This window comes from Neovison vison, chromosome 1 (genome assembly GCF_020171115.1).
Source record: "Neovison vison isolate M4711 chromosome 1, ASM_NN_V1, whole genome shotgun sequence".
NCBI classification, from domain to species: domain Eukaryota; kingdom Metazoa; phylum Chordata; class Mammalia; order Carnivora; family Mustelidae; genus Neogale; species Neogale vison.
Genome location: NC_058091.1, coordinates 209,718,979 through 209,738,564, shown reverse-complemented (window position 1 = coordinate 209,738,564; position 19,586 = coordinate 209,718,979). Strand labels below are relative to the sequence as shown.

The following is a 19,586-nucleotide window of genomic DNA, read 5'->3' as shown; positions in this document are numbered from 1 at the left end:
TGTTACTCCTACATCTTTCTGTGGTCTTTTCTTTATCCCACCGTTCCCCCCCCTCCCCATTTTAATTCTTTTGCTTGATTTTTTTTTTCTCTTTTTTTTCCCCTGAGCTATGTGCCACAGATGGTTCTATTGTAATTCTCGAAATGCTAACTTCTACCTCGGTCCTTCCGTTTTGAAGGAGGTAGTCGTGTTTGTGCTTAATTGTCGTGGTGCTTACAATAGTTTTACTGTGTGTGCGTTTGTGCGCTTTGGCCGGCTTGGATCTCCAGCCTCGGAGAAGGTTTTTGCTCTAGCCTTATTCATTTATTTTGCAGATATTTGGCTATCTGTTGGAAGAAAGGGTGCAGCGACCGTTAAAACTGCTGGCACCACCCCCCCTCCCAGGTTTCGGCTTGCCTATCACACCTCCCTAATGGGCCGCCTTTGTGCACTCAGAGCGCCCAGCTCACGTTCAGTTCCTGGGGCCTGGGAGGCGAGGGGCGGAGACTCGGCTCACTGGTCCAGGGCAGCGGGAAGGTCACGCCCCCTGGCCCGGGTTCTGCGCGCGCGGCCCGCTACGTCAGCCCCCCCGCGTGAGCCTGGCCCCGTAGTGCGCGGGAGAAGCTGGTGCGCATGCTCTGATTCGGTCGCTGCGGCGGCCCTGGGTGAGGGAGGTTTAGGTCTCTCTCTTGGAGGGCGTCTTTGCGCGTTCCCTCCGCTCCTCTGCTGTCATCTCCGTGGCCCCTGAGAGCCTATCACTCTCCTCCCTGGGGCTGCGGGCCGACGGCAGCTGACAGAGCGTTGGGCACCTCACCCCGGCTCCCCGCCCCCCCGCTCCGTTGCCCCGCCTGCGCCAGGCTGGGCGGCGGGGTCAGGGGCCGAGCGGAGCGGGGTGAGTATTCCCACAGCCTTTGCTGACCTCTTTTCCCGGCTGTGCTTCCCGCACGGTCCTCACCCCACTCCTGGGATGGTGAGGAAGGGCGGGTGCGGGTACGCGGGGAACAGCCCAGCCCTAACAAAAGAGTGGGAAACGGGCTCTCGCCAGTGAAATGTAGGCCGAATCCCGGCGGTCGTGGAGCGAGAGAGTAGGGGGTGGGTGGCAGGGGGAAGGAAGGCCCGCGCGCCCCGCGTGACCGGCACTCTTGGACCACGACTGAGCGCTCACGCAAACGTGGATAGTCGCTGCCTTGTGCGTTAGACCAGCGCAGGGATATCAAGTCTGTCTGTGTAACATTGCAACAAAGGGTATCAAGTTGCTCATGATTCCAGTGGCTAAGTTCCACTTAAGTTGAAGGGGTTTCAGATTCATTAAGTATCTGGGGGACTAAGTTAATATTTTTAGCCAACAATTTTTCGTCTTCCAAATAACCTTTCCACTCATAGTATGTGATACCATGCATTGGGGGTAGTTAACTGATTCATAGAAACATTTATGAGGACAAAAATTTATAAACATCTAGGAAAAGCAAAAGAATAGCGCAGAATGTAACCTTGCCTAAGAGGCCCACCTGAGGCTGAATTAATTATCTAGGGGACTGTACTCTTGCTTGACATAGTACTGATTAGGACCCAGGCCCAGCTCTTTCTTTTTCCTGTGTGTGTGTAATGGAGATGCAAATTATTTCTGACTGGGAGGAAAAAAAAAAAACACACACACTCCTGAAGATTGTGGCTTTATTGCCCTATTTCCAAGATTTTTATAATTTTTACCATTCAGCTTACTCCATCATGAGTTCAATAAATCTTTGCCACAGGCTCTCTTTGAGAGAATTATGTTTATAACTTAAAAAAATTACAGTTTAACAGGGGCCTTACTCTTTAGTGGCAAAAGCTTTAGTTTGTACTTTTTAGAATTGGAAAACATAGGCCCTTTATAATACTCAGCCACATTAGAGGACCTCAAGTAGAATCCTTAACTTCTTGCTTCTGAAGAGTCAAATATGGACAAAAGGAAACATGTACAAAATGAAAATTTAATCAAAAAGGAAATGTTGAGCATTGAGAAATTCGAATTAAGGCATTGTAATTACAAGGATTAAAAATCGTTACTGGTATTTTAATTGAAGTTAGTGGAAATAGTTTCTAGTTCTACAATGGATTCATTTGGATATAGATAGACTATTACAAGATTATTTCTCCTTACCTTCTCCCATCGCCACTTCCTTTACCCCTTTATTTAATATTAACTGCTACATCACGAAGCAATCAAGTTGGTCATAATGTTTTATGACAAATTATAAATTGATAGTTCCCAATGCTTATAAATTTCTGAGAAAAATAAGCAACACTTTAGGAAAAATATGTCAGGTAAAGTTTACATAAGTAGATTGTGTAAGTCTGGGTTTGATTAGATTATTAATATCTTGATGTGTTTGGGACCCTGGAGGCAGTGTTTGAATCATAAACATAGTCTGGAACCATAACAACAACAAGGTGCTGTAGAGATTATTTAGTGATTATGTGTTGAAAACAAATGTCTTTAGGGGCTTAGCAGACTGCTAACATACTTAGCAGACAGTATGAAACTACTGGAAAGTAGGGGAATGGAGAATAAACTACCTAAAAGCATCCAGGTTAGGGAGAAGTTGCTGAAAACTGCAAAACCAAGAGTCACCTCTAAAGAACCTGGTAGCTCAGGCATTGAATTGCTGATCTCATAGGTTTACAGAATCCAGGAAGAGTACTTACTAATATAAGTTTAGCTTTGAGGTTAGGGTTAATTCATATCACTCTCATTTAATAGCCTTCAGAGAAAACTTTTAAAAAGCGTCTTTACCTAGCTCAAGGACCTACAATGGATTCTTACTGCCCACTGCTTTAAATGGAATTTTTCAAGAGTTTTGGGTTTATCAGTAAACAGCTTTCCTTCCTCCAAATCACCGGCCTCTCCATAGGCTAAATTCTCAGCTTCTTGGTGGCAAAAAAGAAAGAAAAGCACACCACTTCTCAGGAAAAACACAGCTTCCTTGGAGGTCAGTATATATCGAGTCAAATGTAGATTGGGATTTCAGATATCAAAGTTCTGCTAAGAAACCTTATGGTTAAGTTTTCTAGACTTTGTTAAGGTTTTTGTTTTGTTTTGTTTTAATACTTATTTGACAGAGAGAGAGACAGGAAGGGAACACAAGCAGGGGGAGAGGGAGAAGCAGGCTCTCCACTGACAGGGAGCTGGATGCAGGGCTCAATCAGAGGACTGTGGGATCATGGCATGAGCTGAAGGCAGATGCTTATCAACTAAGCTACCCAGGCACCCTAGACTTTGTTAAGTTTTAACCTACTTCCCAGTGTTTCTTAAAGGGGGCTCAACTGGCATTTCGATGGGCCATCTCATACATTGTAGGGTGTTCATTGTATCTGGCCCCTGAGCACTAAATTGCAAATTTAGAAGTCCTCCTCTTTGTGACAGCCTACTGTGATCTCACCCATTTCCAGATAACCCCTTTGAGAATGATCCCTCCTAATGTTGGAAACCATTGGACCATATCTGCCTGTACTTTACTACCCACCTTATGCTCCAGTATTGCCATTTTATTTTTAAAGTTTAGCAAACTTTTCAGGCCCTGTGTTGAGAAGCTCTTCCATCTTTTCGGCATGGCTTTGTCTCTACTTGGTAAGCCTTTACTCACATATAAGTCCTTAAAGAACTGAATTCAGCTCTTTCAGACTCCCTCTTTTAAAGTCTTCTCTGATTTTCCCAGGAAATAATTTGACATTCCTTTTTGTGAGGATACATACACATAGCAAATGGTTAAGATATTGTAGGTGCCAAGTGAACGTAATGAAAGCTTGTGGAAATAAGACAGGGCATTAATCTAGTTGTTAATGAAGACTTTGCAAGAGAAAAGGGGATTGCCTCTTTCATTAAAAAATGTCCAACTACTATTTTTTTTTAATGGCACTTGGTAGTATATTTTAAAAATGCATCAGTAGCTATTTTCAGAGGAGCACTGAGTGTAGCTTCTGATACAGTGCTGATTTTTTCTGTATCTTCTTTTTGGGGGGGTAATTTATTTTAAAGAAATTTTGTATTAATTATTTTTATTAACATATAATGTATTATTTGCCCCAGTTGTACAGGTCTGTGAATCGTCAGGCTTACACACTTCACAGCACTCACCATTTCACCTACCCTCCCCAATGTCCATGACCTCAACACCCTCTCCACGCCTACCCTCCTCCCAGCAGCCCTCAGTTTGTTTTGTAAGATTAAGAGTCTTTTATGGTTTGTCTCCCTCCTGATCCATCTTGTTTCATTTTTTCTTTCCCTACCCCCTAAAACCCCCATCTGCCTCTCAAAGTCCTCATATTAGGGAGATCATACGATATTTGTCTTGCTCTGATTGACTTATTTCGCTCAGCATAATACCCTCTAGTTCCATCCACATTGTCACAAATGGCAAGATTTCATTTCTTTTGATGGCTGCATCGTATTCTATTCTCTCTCTCTCTATATATATTCACACACACACACACACCACCACCACCATCATATACATACACACATACACACACACACACACTCCACATCTTCTTTATCCATTCATCTGTTGATGGATATCTAGGTTCTACTCTGGACATTGCTGCTATAAACATTTGGGTGCACGTGCCCCTTTGGATCACTACATTTGTATCTTTAAGATAAATACCCAGTAGTGTGATTGCTGGGTCCTAGGGTAGCTCTATTTTCAATTTTTTGAGGAACCTCCATACTGTTTTCCAGAGTGGCTGCACAAGCTTGCATTTCCACCAACAGTGTAGGAGGGTTCCCCTTTCTCTGCATCCTTGCCAGCATCTGTCATTTCCTGACTTGTTGATTTTAGCCATTCTGACTGGTGGTGTGAGGTGGTATCTCATTGTGGTTTTGATTTATATTTCCCTGATGGTGAATGATGTTGAGTGCTTTTTCATGTGTTGCTTGGCCTTTTGGATGTGTTCTTTGCAGAAATGTCTGTTCATGATTTCTGCCCATTTTTTGATGTGATTATCTGATTTTTGGGTGTTGAGTTTGATAAGTTCTGTATAGATTTTGGATGCTAGCCCTTTATCTGATATTTCATTTGTGAATATCTTCTCCCATTCTGTCAGTTGTCTTTTGGCTTTGTTAACTGTTTTCTTTGCTGTACAAAAGCTTTTGATCTTGATGAAGTTCCAACAGTTCTTTTTTGCCCTTGTTTCCCTTGCCTTTGGCACTGTTTCTAGGAAGAAGTTGCTGTGGCTAAGGTCAAAGAGGTTGCTACCTGTGTTCTCCTCAAATGTTTTGATGGATTCCTGTCTCACATTGAGGTCTTTCATCCATTTTGAGTCTGTTTTTGTGTGTGGTGTAAGGAAATGGTCCAGTTTCATTACTCTGCATGTCACTGTCCAATTTTCCCAACACCATTTGTTGAAGAGACTGTCTTTTTTCCATTGGACACTCTTTCCTGCTTTGTTGAAGATTAGTTCCCATAGAGTTGAGGGTCTATTTCTGGGCTCTCTATTCTGTTTCATTGACCTATGTGTCTCTTTTTGTGCCGGTACCATACTGTCTTGATGATGACAGCTTTGTAATAGAGCTTAAAGTCTGGAATTGTGATGCCACCAACGTTGGCTTTCTTTTTCAACATTCTTTTGGCTATTCAGGGTCTTTTCTGATTCCATACAAATTTTAAAATTATTTGTTTTATTTCTTTGAAAAAAAAATGGTGGTATTTTGATAGGGATTGCATTAAACATGTAGATTGCTTTAGGTAACACAGACATTTTCACAATATTTGTCCTTCTAGTCCATGAGCATGGAACATTTTTCCATTTCTTTGTGTCTTCCTCAATTTCTTTCATGAATACTTTATAGTTTTTTGAGTACAGATTCTTTGCCTCTTTGGTTAGGTTTATTCCTATGTATCTTATGGTTTTGAGTGCAATTGTATCTTCTTATTTGTTGAATAACTTTGGCCAGACTCGTACCTGATCAGTTCCTGGTTCTGGCCTAATTAGCATACATGGAGATGGGAGTTAGTTCTTCAAGTCACACTCACTATTCAAAAGTAATGAGAGGGGCGCTGGGTGGCACAACTGGTAAGGTGTCCAACTCTTGGTTTTGGCTCAGGTCCTGATCTCGGGGTCCTGGGATTGAGCCTCATGTCAGGCTCTCTGCTCAGCACAGAGTGCACTTCAGATTCTCTCTCTCTCCATTTGCCCCTCTGGCTCGTGCTCTGTCTCTCTCAAAAAAGTAAATCTTAAAAAGACACCCAAAATGACAAGAGAGTTGGTGGATCAGTTTAAATCATCAGCAGTGGTGGAACAGCTTCACTTATGTGCTTGCAGAGAAGTCTTGTTTTATATAAAAGTATGATAATATTATAAAAATAATTATACTCATGGGGCGCCTGCGTGGTTCAGTGGGTTAAGCCTCTGTCTTCAGCTCAGGCCCTGATCCCAGGGTCCTGGGATTGATCCCCGCATCATGCTCTCTGCTCAGCAGGGAGCCTGCTTCCTCCTCTCTCTGCCTGCCTCTCTGCCTAGTTGTGATCTCTGTCTGTCAAATAAATAAATAAAATCTTAAAAAAAATAATTATACTCAGAAAGATAAGATGTCACGTAAATCTGTTGTCTGGATGGGGAAAGACCAATTGGTGAATAAGCTTGGAAGTTCAATTGAAGAAATGTACTATAGAGAGGTAGAGAGATATAAAATAAATACACTTAAAATTTTTAATTTTTCTTTTACTTAAACTTTTATTTAATGTTTATAGTATGCCTAACTTTGTTGTAGATGCTAAGATACAGGCTTGTAAATTAGAAATTCTCAGATATTTAGACATTCCTCTATTGACTTTTGGTGTTCTATGAAGGAGATGGTGGAGGCTACTCAGATTTTTGTTCCTTTGTAGGTAAACTCTTCTTTTCTGCCTGTATCTTTGTTTGTTTGTTTGTTTTCTTTTTTTAAATTAAGGTATTCTACTAGGGTACTTCTAGGCATAGTTGTTGTTGTCATTGTTTTTTCCAATAGTTTTCTCAGAAACAAAGTGAATCCTCTCAATTTAGAGGAGTAAATATGTTTGATCTTTTTTTTTTTTTCCACCAGCTCAGGAATAATTTTTCAATGGTATGTTTGCTTATTATTTCAGTTCAGAAATGCCAGTTATTTGTAGAATTGGATTTGTATTCTTTGTCCTCCCTATCAATCAATATGCTTTGTTTTCATCTTGGTCTTTTTTCTTTTGTGTTTGGAGCACATCTCACATGTATGTGCTAAAATACTAATTAGGGGGCGCCTGGGTGGCTCAGTTGGTTGGACGACTGCCTTCGGCTCAGGTCATGATCCTGGAGTCCCGGGATCGAGTCCCACATCGGGCTCCCAGCTCCATGGGGAGTCTGCTTCTCTCTCCGACCTTCTCCTCGCTCATGCTCTCTCTCACTGTCTCTCTCTCAAATAAATAAATAAAATCTTAAAAAAAAAATACTAATTAGATTTTTTCCAGCTTCTGTACTTCTATTGCTTCTCATATAGAATTTAAATCTTTACTATTATTATATATTTGAATTCCCTTCCAGTTTTTTCTTATCCAGTTTCTTTTTTACTCTCAGCTGTTGTTTCCCACCTCATCTCTTGCTTTTAGAGGCTGTGTTTTTCTTTTCCGTTTGTCTTTTTCAGCTGGGAATGTAAAGTAGATAATTTCCCAGTTTTTCTCCTGATTCCCAGGGTAAGCCCACTACAGAAGCAAGCTTTCTCTCTTCCTCTCTATGGCAGTGTTCGTCTTTCTTATGGTTGAAGAGCATCATCTTGGTCCCACACTGTTACTGATGTTTTTGATTTTCTTAAAAATTGACGGCAGAGGGACTTGGGTAGGGATGGTATTGTTCACTCTTGTCAGAGTGAGCAAGCCCTCTGCATCACTCTCACTACCTCTAGGTGCTGAAGGACTCTTCATCTACATGTGAGGTAGGAGAGCGAGTGTTGGAAAGATACAACCAGGTTTCTGAATGATAAATCTTTCTGTACTCAGAAGAGATCTTACTTTGCTATTGTTTAATTTTTCAGCCCTGTGTCTATAACAAGGGGGACTGTTTCTGTGTGATTTGAATCAGTTTATAGTTTTTCCAGTTTTTGCAGGGAAAGTGGTAGTGGTGAGACTAATCCTCTGAGGGCTCATTCTGTTCCCGCGCCTCCTGTTGCTGACTTCACAGAATAGTATGCATTGCTCCTCTTGGCTTCACCTTCCACTTCTGGCTATGAACATTTTATTATTGAGAGAGAACTGCCTTGAAAGAGAATTAGCAATGGAAGCCAGTAGTGGAGGGGTTACCTCAGGGTCTTTTTTTTTCTTTTTTGAAGGAGATGTGGAATGGAGTAGAGTGAGATGCCTTTTTAGGCTCTTCCTAACTGGACCTCCTGCTGCAGAGGCTGTAACAAGCATCCAGCTACCAATTAACATTTTTCAGTTCCAGTCCGGGTATAATGTTGTATCCTGTTTAAACTTTATTTTGGGATATATATTTCACTGGGAAAGCAAGGAGGAAAGCAAAGTGCTGAGCTTTCTAGTTAGTTGCTGCTGAGACTGAGCCAAACTTTCTCCCTTTTGCTGCTTCCCTGTGCTATTTATTGAATTACTGGGTCTATCCCTGCTGTGCCCCATCCAGGCTGTCAAATGCCTTGAAATCCAGGTCACTCACTAGCCCTATCAAAACAATCCATCTTTTGTCTCAATTTCCTAGCATGATCCTTCCTCAAAAGTATGCCATGCTAATTACAAATATTTGTTTGGGGGATTTCAGAATCAGGTAATCTCTCTGGCCTAGGCCTTAGGTTCCACATTTGAATTTGTACCCTGACTCCTTCTTTGCTCTCTGAAATTTGAGGACCACTGCCCAAGGACCCCGTTAGGTAAGTGATTATCTAAATGAATTCAAGTCAAATTCTCATAAAGGGATTGGGTTCAGTTTATATCCTAAGCTAGTAATTGCATGTTTTTGTTTTGTTCTTAGGAAAGAGTCTAAATCTAAATTTATCATAGTGTGGAATTGTTACAGGGAGGGGAAAAATGCAGAGGAAATTACCTACTTTTATTGTTAAAAATTGGCTTTAATGTTTAGAAGTATTCATAGTATATTCAGTGGTATGCACATTTTAAGTGATCATAAGTTCTGGGAAAATTTATATTTCTTTAAGTATTTTAGTTTCACTGTGATTCTGATGTACATTGATTTATAGGTTCATCAAAGGAAATGTCTCTGACCAAAAATAAAATAAAATAGAATTAAGTTAAATTAAATTAAATAAACACAAAGAATCAGTTCCTCACACATTAGATTAAAAATTTATAAAGTGGAGAATGGTAGTGAAAAAAATTGTTTTTAACTAAAAAGGAGACTGAACAATGATTATACACAGTATTAGAATTTACTGGGGTTGTTTTCTGAAAACATAATTAGTAGCAGCAGAATAAGCTTTACACTATATAGTCTTAAGGCTAACCTCTAGTTTAGAAAGACTGCCTTCACTTGGTGGGAAGAAAAATTATTCTACCTTCCCAATCTTTAGCCTCTGCTGAAGCAGTTAAAAAAAGGTTTTGATTGTTTGAGCTAAAATAAATAAATAAATAAAATAAAATAAAATAGCTTTCCAGCAGGAGTAAGACTCAAGCAAAATAGATGCATTAACAACTTATATTTTATGTCATGAAAGAGCTCAAACTCATTTCTAACTTTTACTTATAATAAGAAATGAGAAGTTCATTGTTTAGGATGAGATGAGAATTGTAACTAGTCTTTCTATTGAAAGTTCACTTGTGTTCTGTTTTCATCTCTAGTCTAAATTTAAGATACCTTAAGTCTGGAAATGGAAACAGGTCTAAGGAGTTTTACATTTGCAAAATAAAGTTTTGCCATTTTTGCTTAAACTGCAGTTGTGATTATTTCCATTTTTTAAAAAAGATTTCATTTATGAGCCAGTGAGAGAGAGCACAAGCAGGGGGAGGGATAGAGGGAGATAGAGAAGCAGGCTCCTCACTAAGCAGGGGGCCCAATGCAGGGTTCCATCCCAGGACCCTGGGATTATGACCTGAGCCGAAGGCAGATGTTTAACTGACTGAGCCTCTCAGGCACCCCAAGTTATTTTCATTTTTGACCATAATTTCAGCCATCTCATAGTAGAAAGTTCTAATACTCTAATTTCTGCCTCTACTAGTCTATATATTTGGTAGAAGATCAGAGTGTTATATATTATATTATATATTGAAAAGTACATATGAAAATGTTGATTGTATTATATTTTCATTTTTAATGAGTTGAAATATTCTTACTTGAGCAAAGAGACAATAATTATTCAGTGGTATTTCATTATGGCATATTACGATGATTCAAGTTGAGATGGATAGCATTTTAATATAATATAGTTCCTAATTTTGTAATCAAGCTGTGTTTATATTATTATATGTAATATCCTTCAGCAAAGCCCAGTCTTTAGATAATTTTGTAAGTATTCAACCAAATATTAATTAGTGCTTTGATGTGCTGTCATCTTGTTAGTGGTACAGTGCTGTTAATTAGATAAACTATGGCTATTGAGTGAAATTTTCTGTTTTGACTAACATTTTGAATAGTTCAGTAAACCTCAAGTAACTGGGGGGGCTTCGGGAATGGAATATTTTTACTTTAGTTCAGTTTTGTTGTTAAGTAAGGGTTTGTTTGAAATTTATAAAATATGCCAAAATGTATTAGTATTTTTTTATGTATTAAATTCAGTTTTCATTTGACTTAGTATGTCTCAATATATGTCAGGGTCGCTGTATCATTAGAATAACTAATTTTCTGACTGCTTTGTTTTGGTCTTCCTAGTCTACTTCTGTATCCTCCCCCTGAGTGATCAAGTGTGCTTTGTTATCTATAATGTTGATTTAAATCAATATGTCCGGCCCAGATTTCTTTTTCTTTCTGAGTTCCAGATCCATCTCAAAACATCCACTAGATTCTCCTCACATGGGTATTGCACAGGTATTTCAAACTCAAAATCAGTGTGATTGAATTAAGTCCATCTCACTCCCCAATCCTGTTCTTACTCAGTGTACCACCACCTACGGTAAAGAGCAGGGAATCTTCCTTGAATCTTTTCTCCCACAGATCCCTCACCTACCAAGATCCACTCCGTTGTCATGAGTATACTATCAAAATACCTTTTGAATCCTCCCCCTTTCTACCCTACTTCCAGTCTTTGGCTCTGTTTGGAATTATTTTGTCTTTCCTGAATTATTGCAAGAGACTTCTAATAGGTGTTCATCTAGTCAGGCAAGAACTGCAGTCTCGACCAGAAGCCAGAATGCAAATACCAGTTTACTCCCATAGTCAAAACCCTTTTGAGCCCTCAAGCTAGCACGCTCTCCTTCCTCAATAACCCTCCTCTACCGCTGTATTTCAGTCAAGCAAGAGTTCTTTAATTACCGGACCTTCCCTTTTATTCAGATTTTTGGACATTCTATTCCTTTGCCTCCTTCCTTTGCTTGGTTAACTTCTGTTCTTCCTTTTAATGTCTTCTTAGATGTCACTTTCTTGTGTGTGCACTGAAGCACCTTAACCAGGATTTCATGTATAACCCGGAGATATTTTAACATACCTGAAATGTTTGAGAAGACTGCCTCAGTAGAAGCCCCTGCATTTTATTGTCTCTTACGTACTCAGAATTCCTGTACGTGGTGCTTTCCTTTCCCAATCCTGTTCTCCCACTGTTCTCCTACCCTCTCAGATTTTCCATTATGATCTCTGGAGCACACATCCCTAGTAAACAAACTTATCTTGATCCTTAACGCGTTATTGTCTTTACTACATTCTGTGGAGTAAGTTAAGTGTTCCCAGAAAAAGAATTTTATGGTCAAAAGGGTCAGGAAACCCTGAGTTAAGTTTCCCCATCACAATGTATATTGTGAATTTCCAGGGTGGGGGTAGTGAGTGGATATATACCGTGGATCAGTTTCCACACTTCCATCTCACATGGTGTTAACATCTTCACAGGTCACTGCTTCCACTAACTAGTTTTAAAGGAAATTTGACTTTGAAACAAGAAACAACAAACAAAAACTGAAACTGTTTGAGTGGAAGCTGCTCCTTCCTCCAACCTATGAATTGTAGGGTCTGGAGATGACTGGTAGCCTCTCCTTCCCCAGAGAAAATTTTAGGTCACTGCTTCTTTAGCTTCATGTAGATATCCCAGCTCTTTTAGGGCTTCTTTGAAAATCTTTTGAGGAATTTTATATCCTATGAAATTCAACTCTACCCAATATAGCCGAGCTAGGTCTTTTTCTCACATATTCACTGGTAGTGTCACATATCCCTTTTTACTGGTAGTGGCTCCTTTTTGCACCATCTTGAGAAGGAATCCAAGGCTGTGTTTTGGCTCATCAGGATCACCTGTATTAGTTTATTAGTGGTTATTCTTTTTTTTTTTTTTTTTTTTTAAAGATTTTATTTATTTATTTGCGAGAGAGAGACAGTGAGAGAGAGCACGAGCGAGGAGAAGGTCAGAGAGCGAAGCAGACTCCCCATGGAGCTGGGAGCCCGATGTGGGACTCGATCCCGGGACTCCAGGATCACGCCCTGAGCCGAAGGCAGTCGTCCAACCAACTGCGCCACCCAGGCGTCCCTATTAGTGGTTATTCTTGATGGATTTAGCATTATACACCATCTCCTACCATTTGTCCCTTGTCATTTACAAATCGCTCATTTGATCTTCCATCTTCCTTCATTTGCTCTTCACCCCCACTAACTCTCCAGATAATTCTAAGTGACTTCAGCATCCATATGAAAAACAGCAAATATAAGCTTCATATTTTTCTAAACCTCTGAGCTCCAGCGACCTGTATCTGTAAGTTACTTTATATCCTTGCTGAGACCTCCTGAAGTTCTAAAGTCTCAATGTCTTCTGGTCTTCCTTTTCCTTCCTTTCACTATGGTGGTTCTTAGCCCTTTTTAGTATCTGATATTCTTTGATACTACCGTGTTTTCCCAGCCCTTCAATCTTCTCTTGGTATTTTTACTTTCCTGCCTCATCTGGAACTATGAGCTTATTCTCACTAGCATATTTTATTTCTTCTTCTACCTTTATCCTTCCACTGAATCAACCCGGCAAAACCTCAACTTTGCACGTGTGCTCAGTGCAGCTCCCTGCTGGTTCCTGTACCTGGGGAGCTGAGCATTGCTAATGGTAATCACAGCACCCTTCCTTCTTGTGTGGCATGTAAGTCTCCCATCAAAATTTTATTACTCTTCAGTATTGTACCTTTGAAGCTTTACCTCTGCCATTCTGCTCCAATAGAGAGCAGACAAGTTTAACTTGCATGTGACTAGAGTATATCTGTATCATGTTTGTGAGATCAGACTTGGAGTTCTCTGCACCCTAACTTGCCTTTGTTCATACCATTCTCCCTGCTTGGACTACTGTTCTTACCCTTGTGCTTTACCCCATAACAGTCTGCACTACAAAAACTCTTATATAACTTCAAGATTCATCTTCATGCCCACCTCACACACCCTCCGACACTATCCCCTCTTGGTGAGGGACTCAATCATTTGTATATACTTTAAACATAAATGCTGTTTTCCAGTGCTGTAAGGATTGAGAGTTGATCAAGTCACTGAAAAAGTTCATTAAAGTTAGAGTTAAAAAAAAATACATGTAGACATGAAACATTTTATTTAAACTTAGAACAGAAATACATTCCTGTCGATTGTCTCATGTATGACCGAGGGATTTTCTTTGAGTATGTATACTTGAATGGAATTCATTGTTCCTTCATGAATATACTGAACGCAGAATGCATCCTCTAGATTTCTAGTTTGCATTTAAAAGAAAGAACTCAAGCTATTTATGTAGCAATGTGAGCACAGGATCCTAGATTTGTATGGTTTTTTCCCCCACCAGTCTTTTCAGTTGCATTGTCCATACCTACTTCAATAAGTAGGTATTTTTTCTTATGGGGACTTACCTTTATAAAGTCTTTCTAAGGCATTAAATCATAAAAATAGCAGTTATTTTTCTTTTTTACTTGCATTTTATGGGTTTGGTTTGTGTAGCATTTAATTAAAGCATGTATTTATAATATACAGATGTGGTTTGTGAATATAAACTCAACTGATGGTAGCAAGGTGCTCATGATCAGCATGTTGTAGACAACAGTATTTACCAAGGGAATGGATAGTTTTCAGTTAACTTGGCAAGTTGATTGACTGGAGGTTGGTTAAGAGAGTTTCTACTATAATGATTTTTATTGCTTATCTCCCTTCATTACAGTGTGAGCTCTTACAAGGCAAGGAATATATATGTATTTATACACACATATATATATATTTTCATTTTGTATATCTAACCTTCACCTATGCATAGTACCTACTGTAGATATTCAGTCTGTGTTTCTTGGCTGAATGAGCACATTCTTCTCTAGGTCATACTAAATTTGAATAATCAGAAAGAACACTGTACTAAGAATCAGCTAGTATAGACAGATCACTGGCCTTAGAGCCAAATCAGGGTTTGAATCCTTTCTCATTTGCATTTCTTTTTTTTTTTAATTTTTTATTTTTTATAAACATATATTTTTATCCCCAGGGATACAGGTCTGTGAATCTCCAGGTTTACACACTTCACAGCACTCACCAAAGCACATACCCTCCCCAAGGTCCATAACCCCACCCCCCTTCTTCCTAACCCCCCTCCCCCCAGCAACCCTCAGTTTGTTTTGTGAGATTAAGAGTCACTTAGGGTTTTTCTCTCTCCCAATCCCATCTTGTTTCATTTATTCTTCTCCTACCCACGTAAGCCCCCATGTTACATCACTACTTCCTCATATCAGGGAGATCATATGATAGTTGTCTTTCTCAGCTTGACTTATTTCACTTAGCATGATACCCTCTAGTTCCATCCACGTTGTCGCAAATGGCAAGATTTCATTTCTTTTGATGGTTGCATAGTATTCCATTGTGTATATATACCACATCTTCTTTATTCATTCATCTGTTGATGGACATCTAGGTTCTTTCCATAGTTTGGCTATTGTAGACATTGCTGCTATAAACACTCGGGTGCACGTGCCCCTTTGGATCACTACGTTTGTATCTTTAGGGTAAATACCCAGTAGTGCAATTGCTGGGTCATAGGGCAGTTCTATTTTCAACATTTTGAGGAACCTCCATGCTGTTTTCCAGAGTGGTTGCACCAGCTTGCATTCCCACCAACAGTGTAGGAGGATTCCCCTTTCTCCGCATCCTCGCCAGCATCTGTCATTTCCTGACTTGTTGATTTTAGCCATTCTGACTAGTGAGAGGTGATATCTCATTGTGGTTTTGATTTGTATTTCCCTGATGCCGAGTGATATGGAGCACTTTTTCATGTGTCTGTTGGCCATCTGGATGTCTTCTTTGCAGAAACGTCTGTTCATGTCCTCTGCCCATTTCTTGATTGGATTGTTTGTTCTTTGGGTGTTGAGTTTGTTAAGTTCTTTATAGATTTTGGACACTAGTCCTTTATCTGATTTGTTGTTTGCAAATATCTTCTCCCATTCTTCCAGTTGTCTTTGTTTTTGTTAACTGTTTCCTTTGCTGTGCAAAAGCTTTTGAGCTTGATAAAATCCCAATAGTTCATTTTTGCCCTTGCTTCTCTTGCCAAATGTTCCTAGGAAGATGTTGCTGCGGCTGAGGTCGAAGAGGTTGCTGCCTGTTTTCTCCTCAAGGATTTTGATGGATTCCTTTCTCACATTAAGGTCCTTCATCCATTTTGAGTCTATTTTTGTGTGTGGTGTAAGGAAATGGTCCAATTTCATTTTTCTGCATGTGGCTGTCCAATTTTCCCAACACCATTTATTGAAGAGGCTGTCTTTTTTCCATTGGACATTCTTTCCTGCTTTGTCGAAGATTAGTTGACCTCATTTGCATTTCTTGAGCAGATTTCTTTCTCTTATTCTTTTGGGGAATGGGGGTAACAACAGTCTTTGGGTTGTGTGAGGATTAAATGGGGATGTAAAGTGTTTAACGTAGTGCTTGACACAGTAAGCAATCAACAAGTGGTAATTTTCCTGATGATGCTCAGTACCAGTGAGGAAAATGTAGGAATTCAGTTGGTCTAACTTTTTCATCAAAGGTCTTGAACTATATAATTTAACAATTCCTTCTAGCTCTAAATTTCTCTTATTATAATCAATGGTTCATATTTTGGATAGATTTTTGTAAGAAAGTTGTGGCTATTCCTTGACTTGTTACATTTGTAGATTTGATAAAGTAGGTCATTACTTAGGTGATCATAACCTTACACCTTGAAAAACCAAACTTTCAGGCTTAAGAACATCATTGGTTAGTGAACTGAACTCTCTAATAAAGTGTGAAGAACAGAAGAACAGCTCAGCTTTACTAAGCACTACCACACTCTCTATGTAAGAGCTAAGTAATGTAGAAAGTAGAGAAGGAAGCTCTGAGGAGATTGTTTAGAAGCACTAGCTTAGAAGAAGTGAGATAAAATTAAGCTCTTGAAACTAAATTTATAGACAGATTTAACTTTTTGAACCATAGATGTGTTTTTGTTATAAATCTAGGTTTTAAGTTTTCATGTTGACCACATTTTCTTTCTGATTAAAAAATGGGGATAGGGTAAGAAGGATGGAAACATAGTGCTTTTTTGGAATGGCTCTGAAGATATTTCCCATTCTATGTCTCAAATTTTGGTTTGTTTAAAGAAGTAAGTGATTTAGCAGAATTCCTTTTAGCATTCATTCTACAGCTCATACTTATACTTAGTTTTTATATTACAGTTATCATTTAGTATGGAAGAAGATGAGTTCTTTGGAGAAAAAACATTCCAGCACTTTTGTGCAGAATTCATTAAGCATTCACAGCAGATAAGTGATGGTTGGGAATGGAGAACTTCGAAGGTAAGAACAGAAACTTTTATTTTCTATTTTAATAAAGTGTTTTTTTTCCTTTGGCTGTATAAAGCCTCAGTAATTTAAACTAATGTATGAAAGCTAGTTTGATTTAGTAAAAGGCTTAAATTGAAGACTGTTTTAAAACAGATGTCCATTTTATTGTTTCAACTATATATACTCATTATAATTGGGCTAATGAAGTATTATCTAGAAAAGTCCTTAGGTGACCTCCTTTAATTTAATAGATAAGAATGCATAGCATATTAATTATCTGAATGTAAACAGATGCTTCTGTGGTGCTTCAAACCATTTATTTACACTATTTATTTTCTTAGGAAAGTGCTTTTGTCCGGAGAGTGGAAAGATAATCCTGAAACCAAACCAGAGTCAAACAATCACAAAGTCTGAAATATTGAGGAATGAATCAATTGGAAATTTCTTAATGATGTAAACACATTCCAAAGCATTCTTTCTTTGGTTCTATTCAGTAATAATGATGTAAAAGGTCTATGGACTCATTTATTTCTACACATTATACTTAGTATGGATTATACTTAGTAAGGTTTCTCTGCCAACAGTTCCTTGAGATAATTTTCTGATAGGATAAATTTTCTCTACTTGATTTTTTAATCTGATACCTAAAAAAAGTGGTGATTCCCAGTTTTTGTGATTATTGGCTCTGTTTGCTATATGAACTCCGAGAAATGTGAATACTTTAGAGCTGATTCCTATGATTCAGAAGTAGGCCAGGGAAATGCAGTTTTTGACCTGATCTACAGTGTTACCAGAGAGAGAGAAGCCGTGATTTCCCTTTGGGTCATGTGCCAGCTAAGCTTTCATGGGGTGGGAGTGGGGGAATGTCACGAGAGACTCCAGCCCCACTCTTTAAGTTAGTGACTGGACAGTTCATAAGGCATCTCCTGCTCTGGGATAACATGATTTTATTATTAGTACCTTTTATTAATCTTTTTTCTGAGTGTTTTATAATTTTGATTGCTATTGTGTTGAGTGTTTATTCATCTTTATTCATCTTTTATTTTCTTCATCCTGACTTTATTTATTTATAATCAGAGATAGAGAGCACACAAGGAGAGGGAGTGACAGACAGAGGGAGAAGCAGGCTCCCTGCTGAGCAGGGAGACCGTTGTGTGACTTGATCCCAGGACCTTAGAATCCTAACCTGAGCTGAAGTTAGCTGCTTAACTGGCTGAGCCACCCAGGTGTCCCCATCCTGACTTTAATATCACGTTTCTGATATATGATTTTTTAAAAATTTGGCTGTTTATTTATTGGATAAATGTAGGTTTCTGATCCTGTTTGATCTGTAATAATTTGTATGGTTATTCCTGAGAAACTTTTCCTTTCCTTTCCACAAATTTTTTTTTTAATAAATTTTAAAAAAGAAATTTTCTTTCTTTTTTTTTGTCTGCTTTGTTTATTCTTCTTCTTATTATTATTTTTAAATTAAATTTATTTATTTTCAGCATAACAGTATTCATTATTTTTTCACCACACCCAGAGCTCCATGCAATCCGTGCCCTCTATAATACCCACCACCTGGTATCCCAACCTCCCACCCCCCTGCTACTGCAAACCCCTCAGATTGTTTTTCAGAGTCCGTGGTCTCTCATGATTCACCTCCCCTAGAATTAGAATAATAGATGTTCTAGCTACTATTTCAGTGACCTGGTAGAATGGGGGAGGAAAAGTTTAGGGAGGGAGATGGGACTGTGTGTGTGTGTGTGTGTGTGTGTACATGTGCATGAGTGCATGTCCACACACGTGCACAAACACACACACATACGTTTGTTGGGGAATGCTGGGAAGGGTCTCCAGGAGGGAGATTCATGATAATATTATATCTGTTAGAAATGTCTTCTGTGAATTTGTTGAAACTAGTGTGCCAAGAACTAGTTTCCAGGATTTGCTTTTATTCTTATCTGTCCTCTGCTTCAGGGGTGGGGTATGGCTGTCATTGGCTTCTTGTTCATTGCTATTGACTGCTCAGTTAGGAAAGTTACCTACCCTTCAGAGTTAGAATTGCACCTCTAATTAAGGGCAGGGGTTTTTTTTTGTTGTTTGTTTGTTTTGTTGTTTTTTTTTTAATGTGGAGGTGAGCCCATAGATAGTACCAAAACAAAACAGAACACTGTTTAGAGAAAATCTTTGTGACCTTAGGGCAAGGACTACAGACTCAAAAGCCCTGAAGTCCAGGGATTTGTAACATAAATGGATCAAGCTGCCAGGTACAAGACAATCTGGACCCTGAGTCCTAAGGCCTGTGCCCAGCAGAGTGTTTGTCCTCTTGCCAGGTTGGGAATGTGACACAGGGGTTACCAGACCTTTCAAGAAAAGTAAATTTACAGATATTGGCAACTACTTAAAAAACTTTTCAGAAACAGGACTAAACCCAACATGCTACTGATGAATAATATGTGGGATATGTGTGGTGATTTACATTCTGTTGTTGGGTATGTGTGTGGTATGACTGTGGTTTCTTACCCTGCCCTACTTCAGTGCATGTTGCTGATCTGAATCAGTAAAGGGGGCTCTCGGCAAAGCAGATACCTCTCTTGTGAATTTTGGTAGGTTAGTATTTTTGCCACTTAATATCTGCAGGGCTGTCCCACTTTTATGAAGGAAATTCTGAATCAGTCCCTTGGTTTTTTTCCTTCAAACCTTCATTCAGTCTTTATCTCAGTCTTTTCTGGGACTTTTTGGAGAGAATAC

The 19,586-nt window shown here is 39.1% G+C and overlaps 1 protein-coding gene across 2 annotated transcripts in view; it reads left to right on the top strand.

The window, feature by feature from the left end:
* The first annotated feature begins 647 nt into the window (after positions 1-647).
* Positions 648-19,586, top strand: part of ATG10 (autophagy related 10) — a 237,446-nt gene continuing 218,507 nt past the window's right edge. Inside the window, exons 1-4 of one of the 2 annotated variants that reach the window (XM_044266130.1) lie at positions 648-871; positions 2,874-2,951; positions 8,818-8,842; positions 16,743-16,862. In XM_044266130.1, the coding sequence (XP_044122065.1) occupies positions 16,755-16,862 (108 nt within the window). In that variant the 5' untranslated portion in view covers positions 648-871; positions 2,874-2,951; positions 8,818-8,842; positions 16,743-16,754. The remainder of the gene's footprint in view (positions 872-2,873; positions 2,952-8,817; positions 8,843-16,742; positions 16,863-19,586) is intronic. The other variant, XM_044266125.1, reaches the window with a different exon arrangement.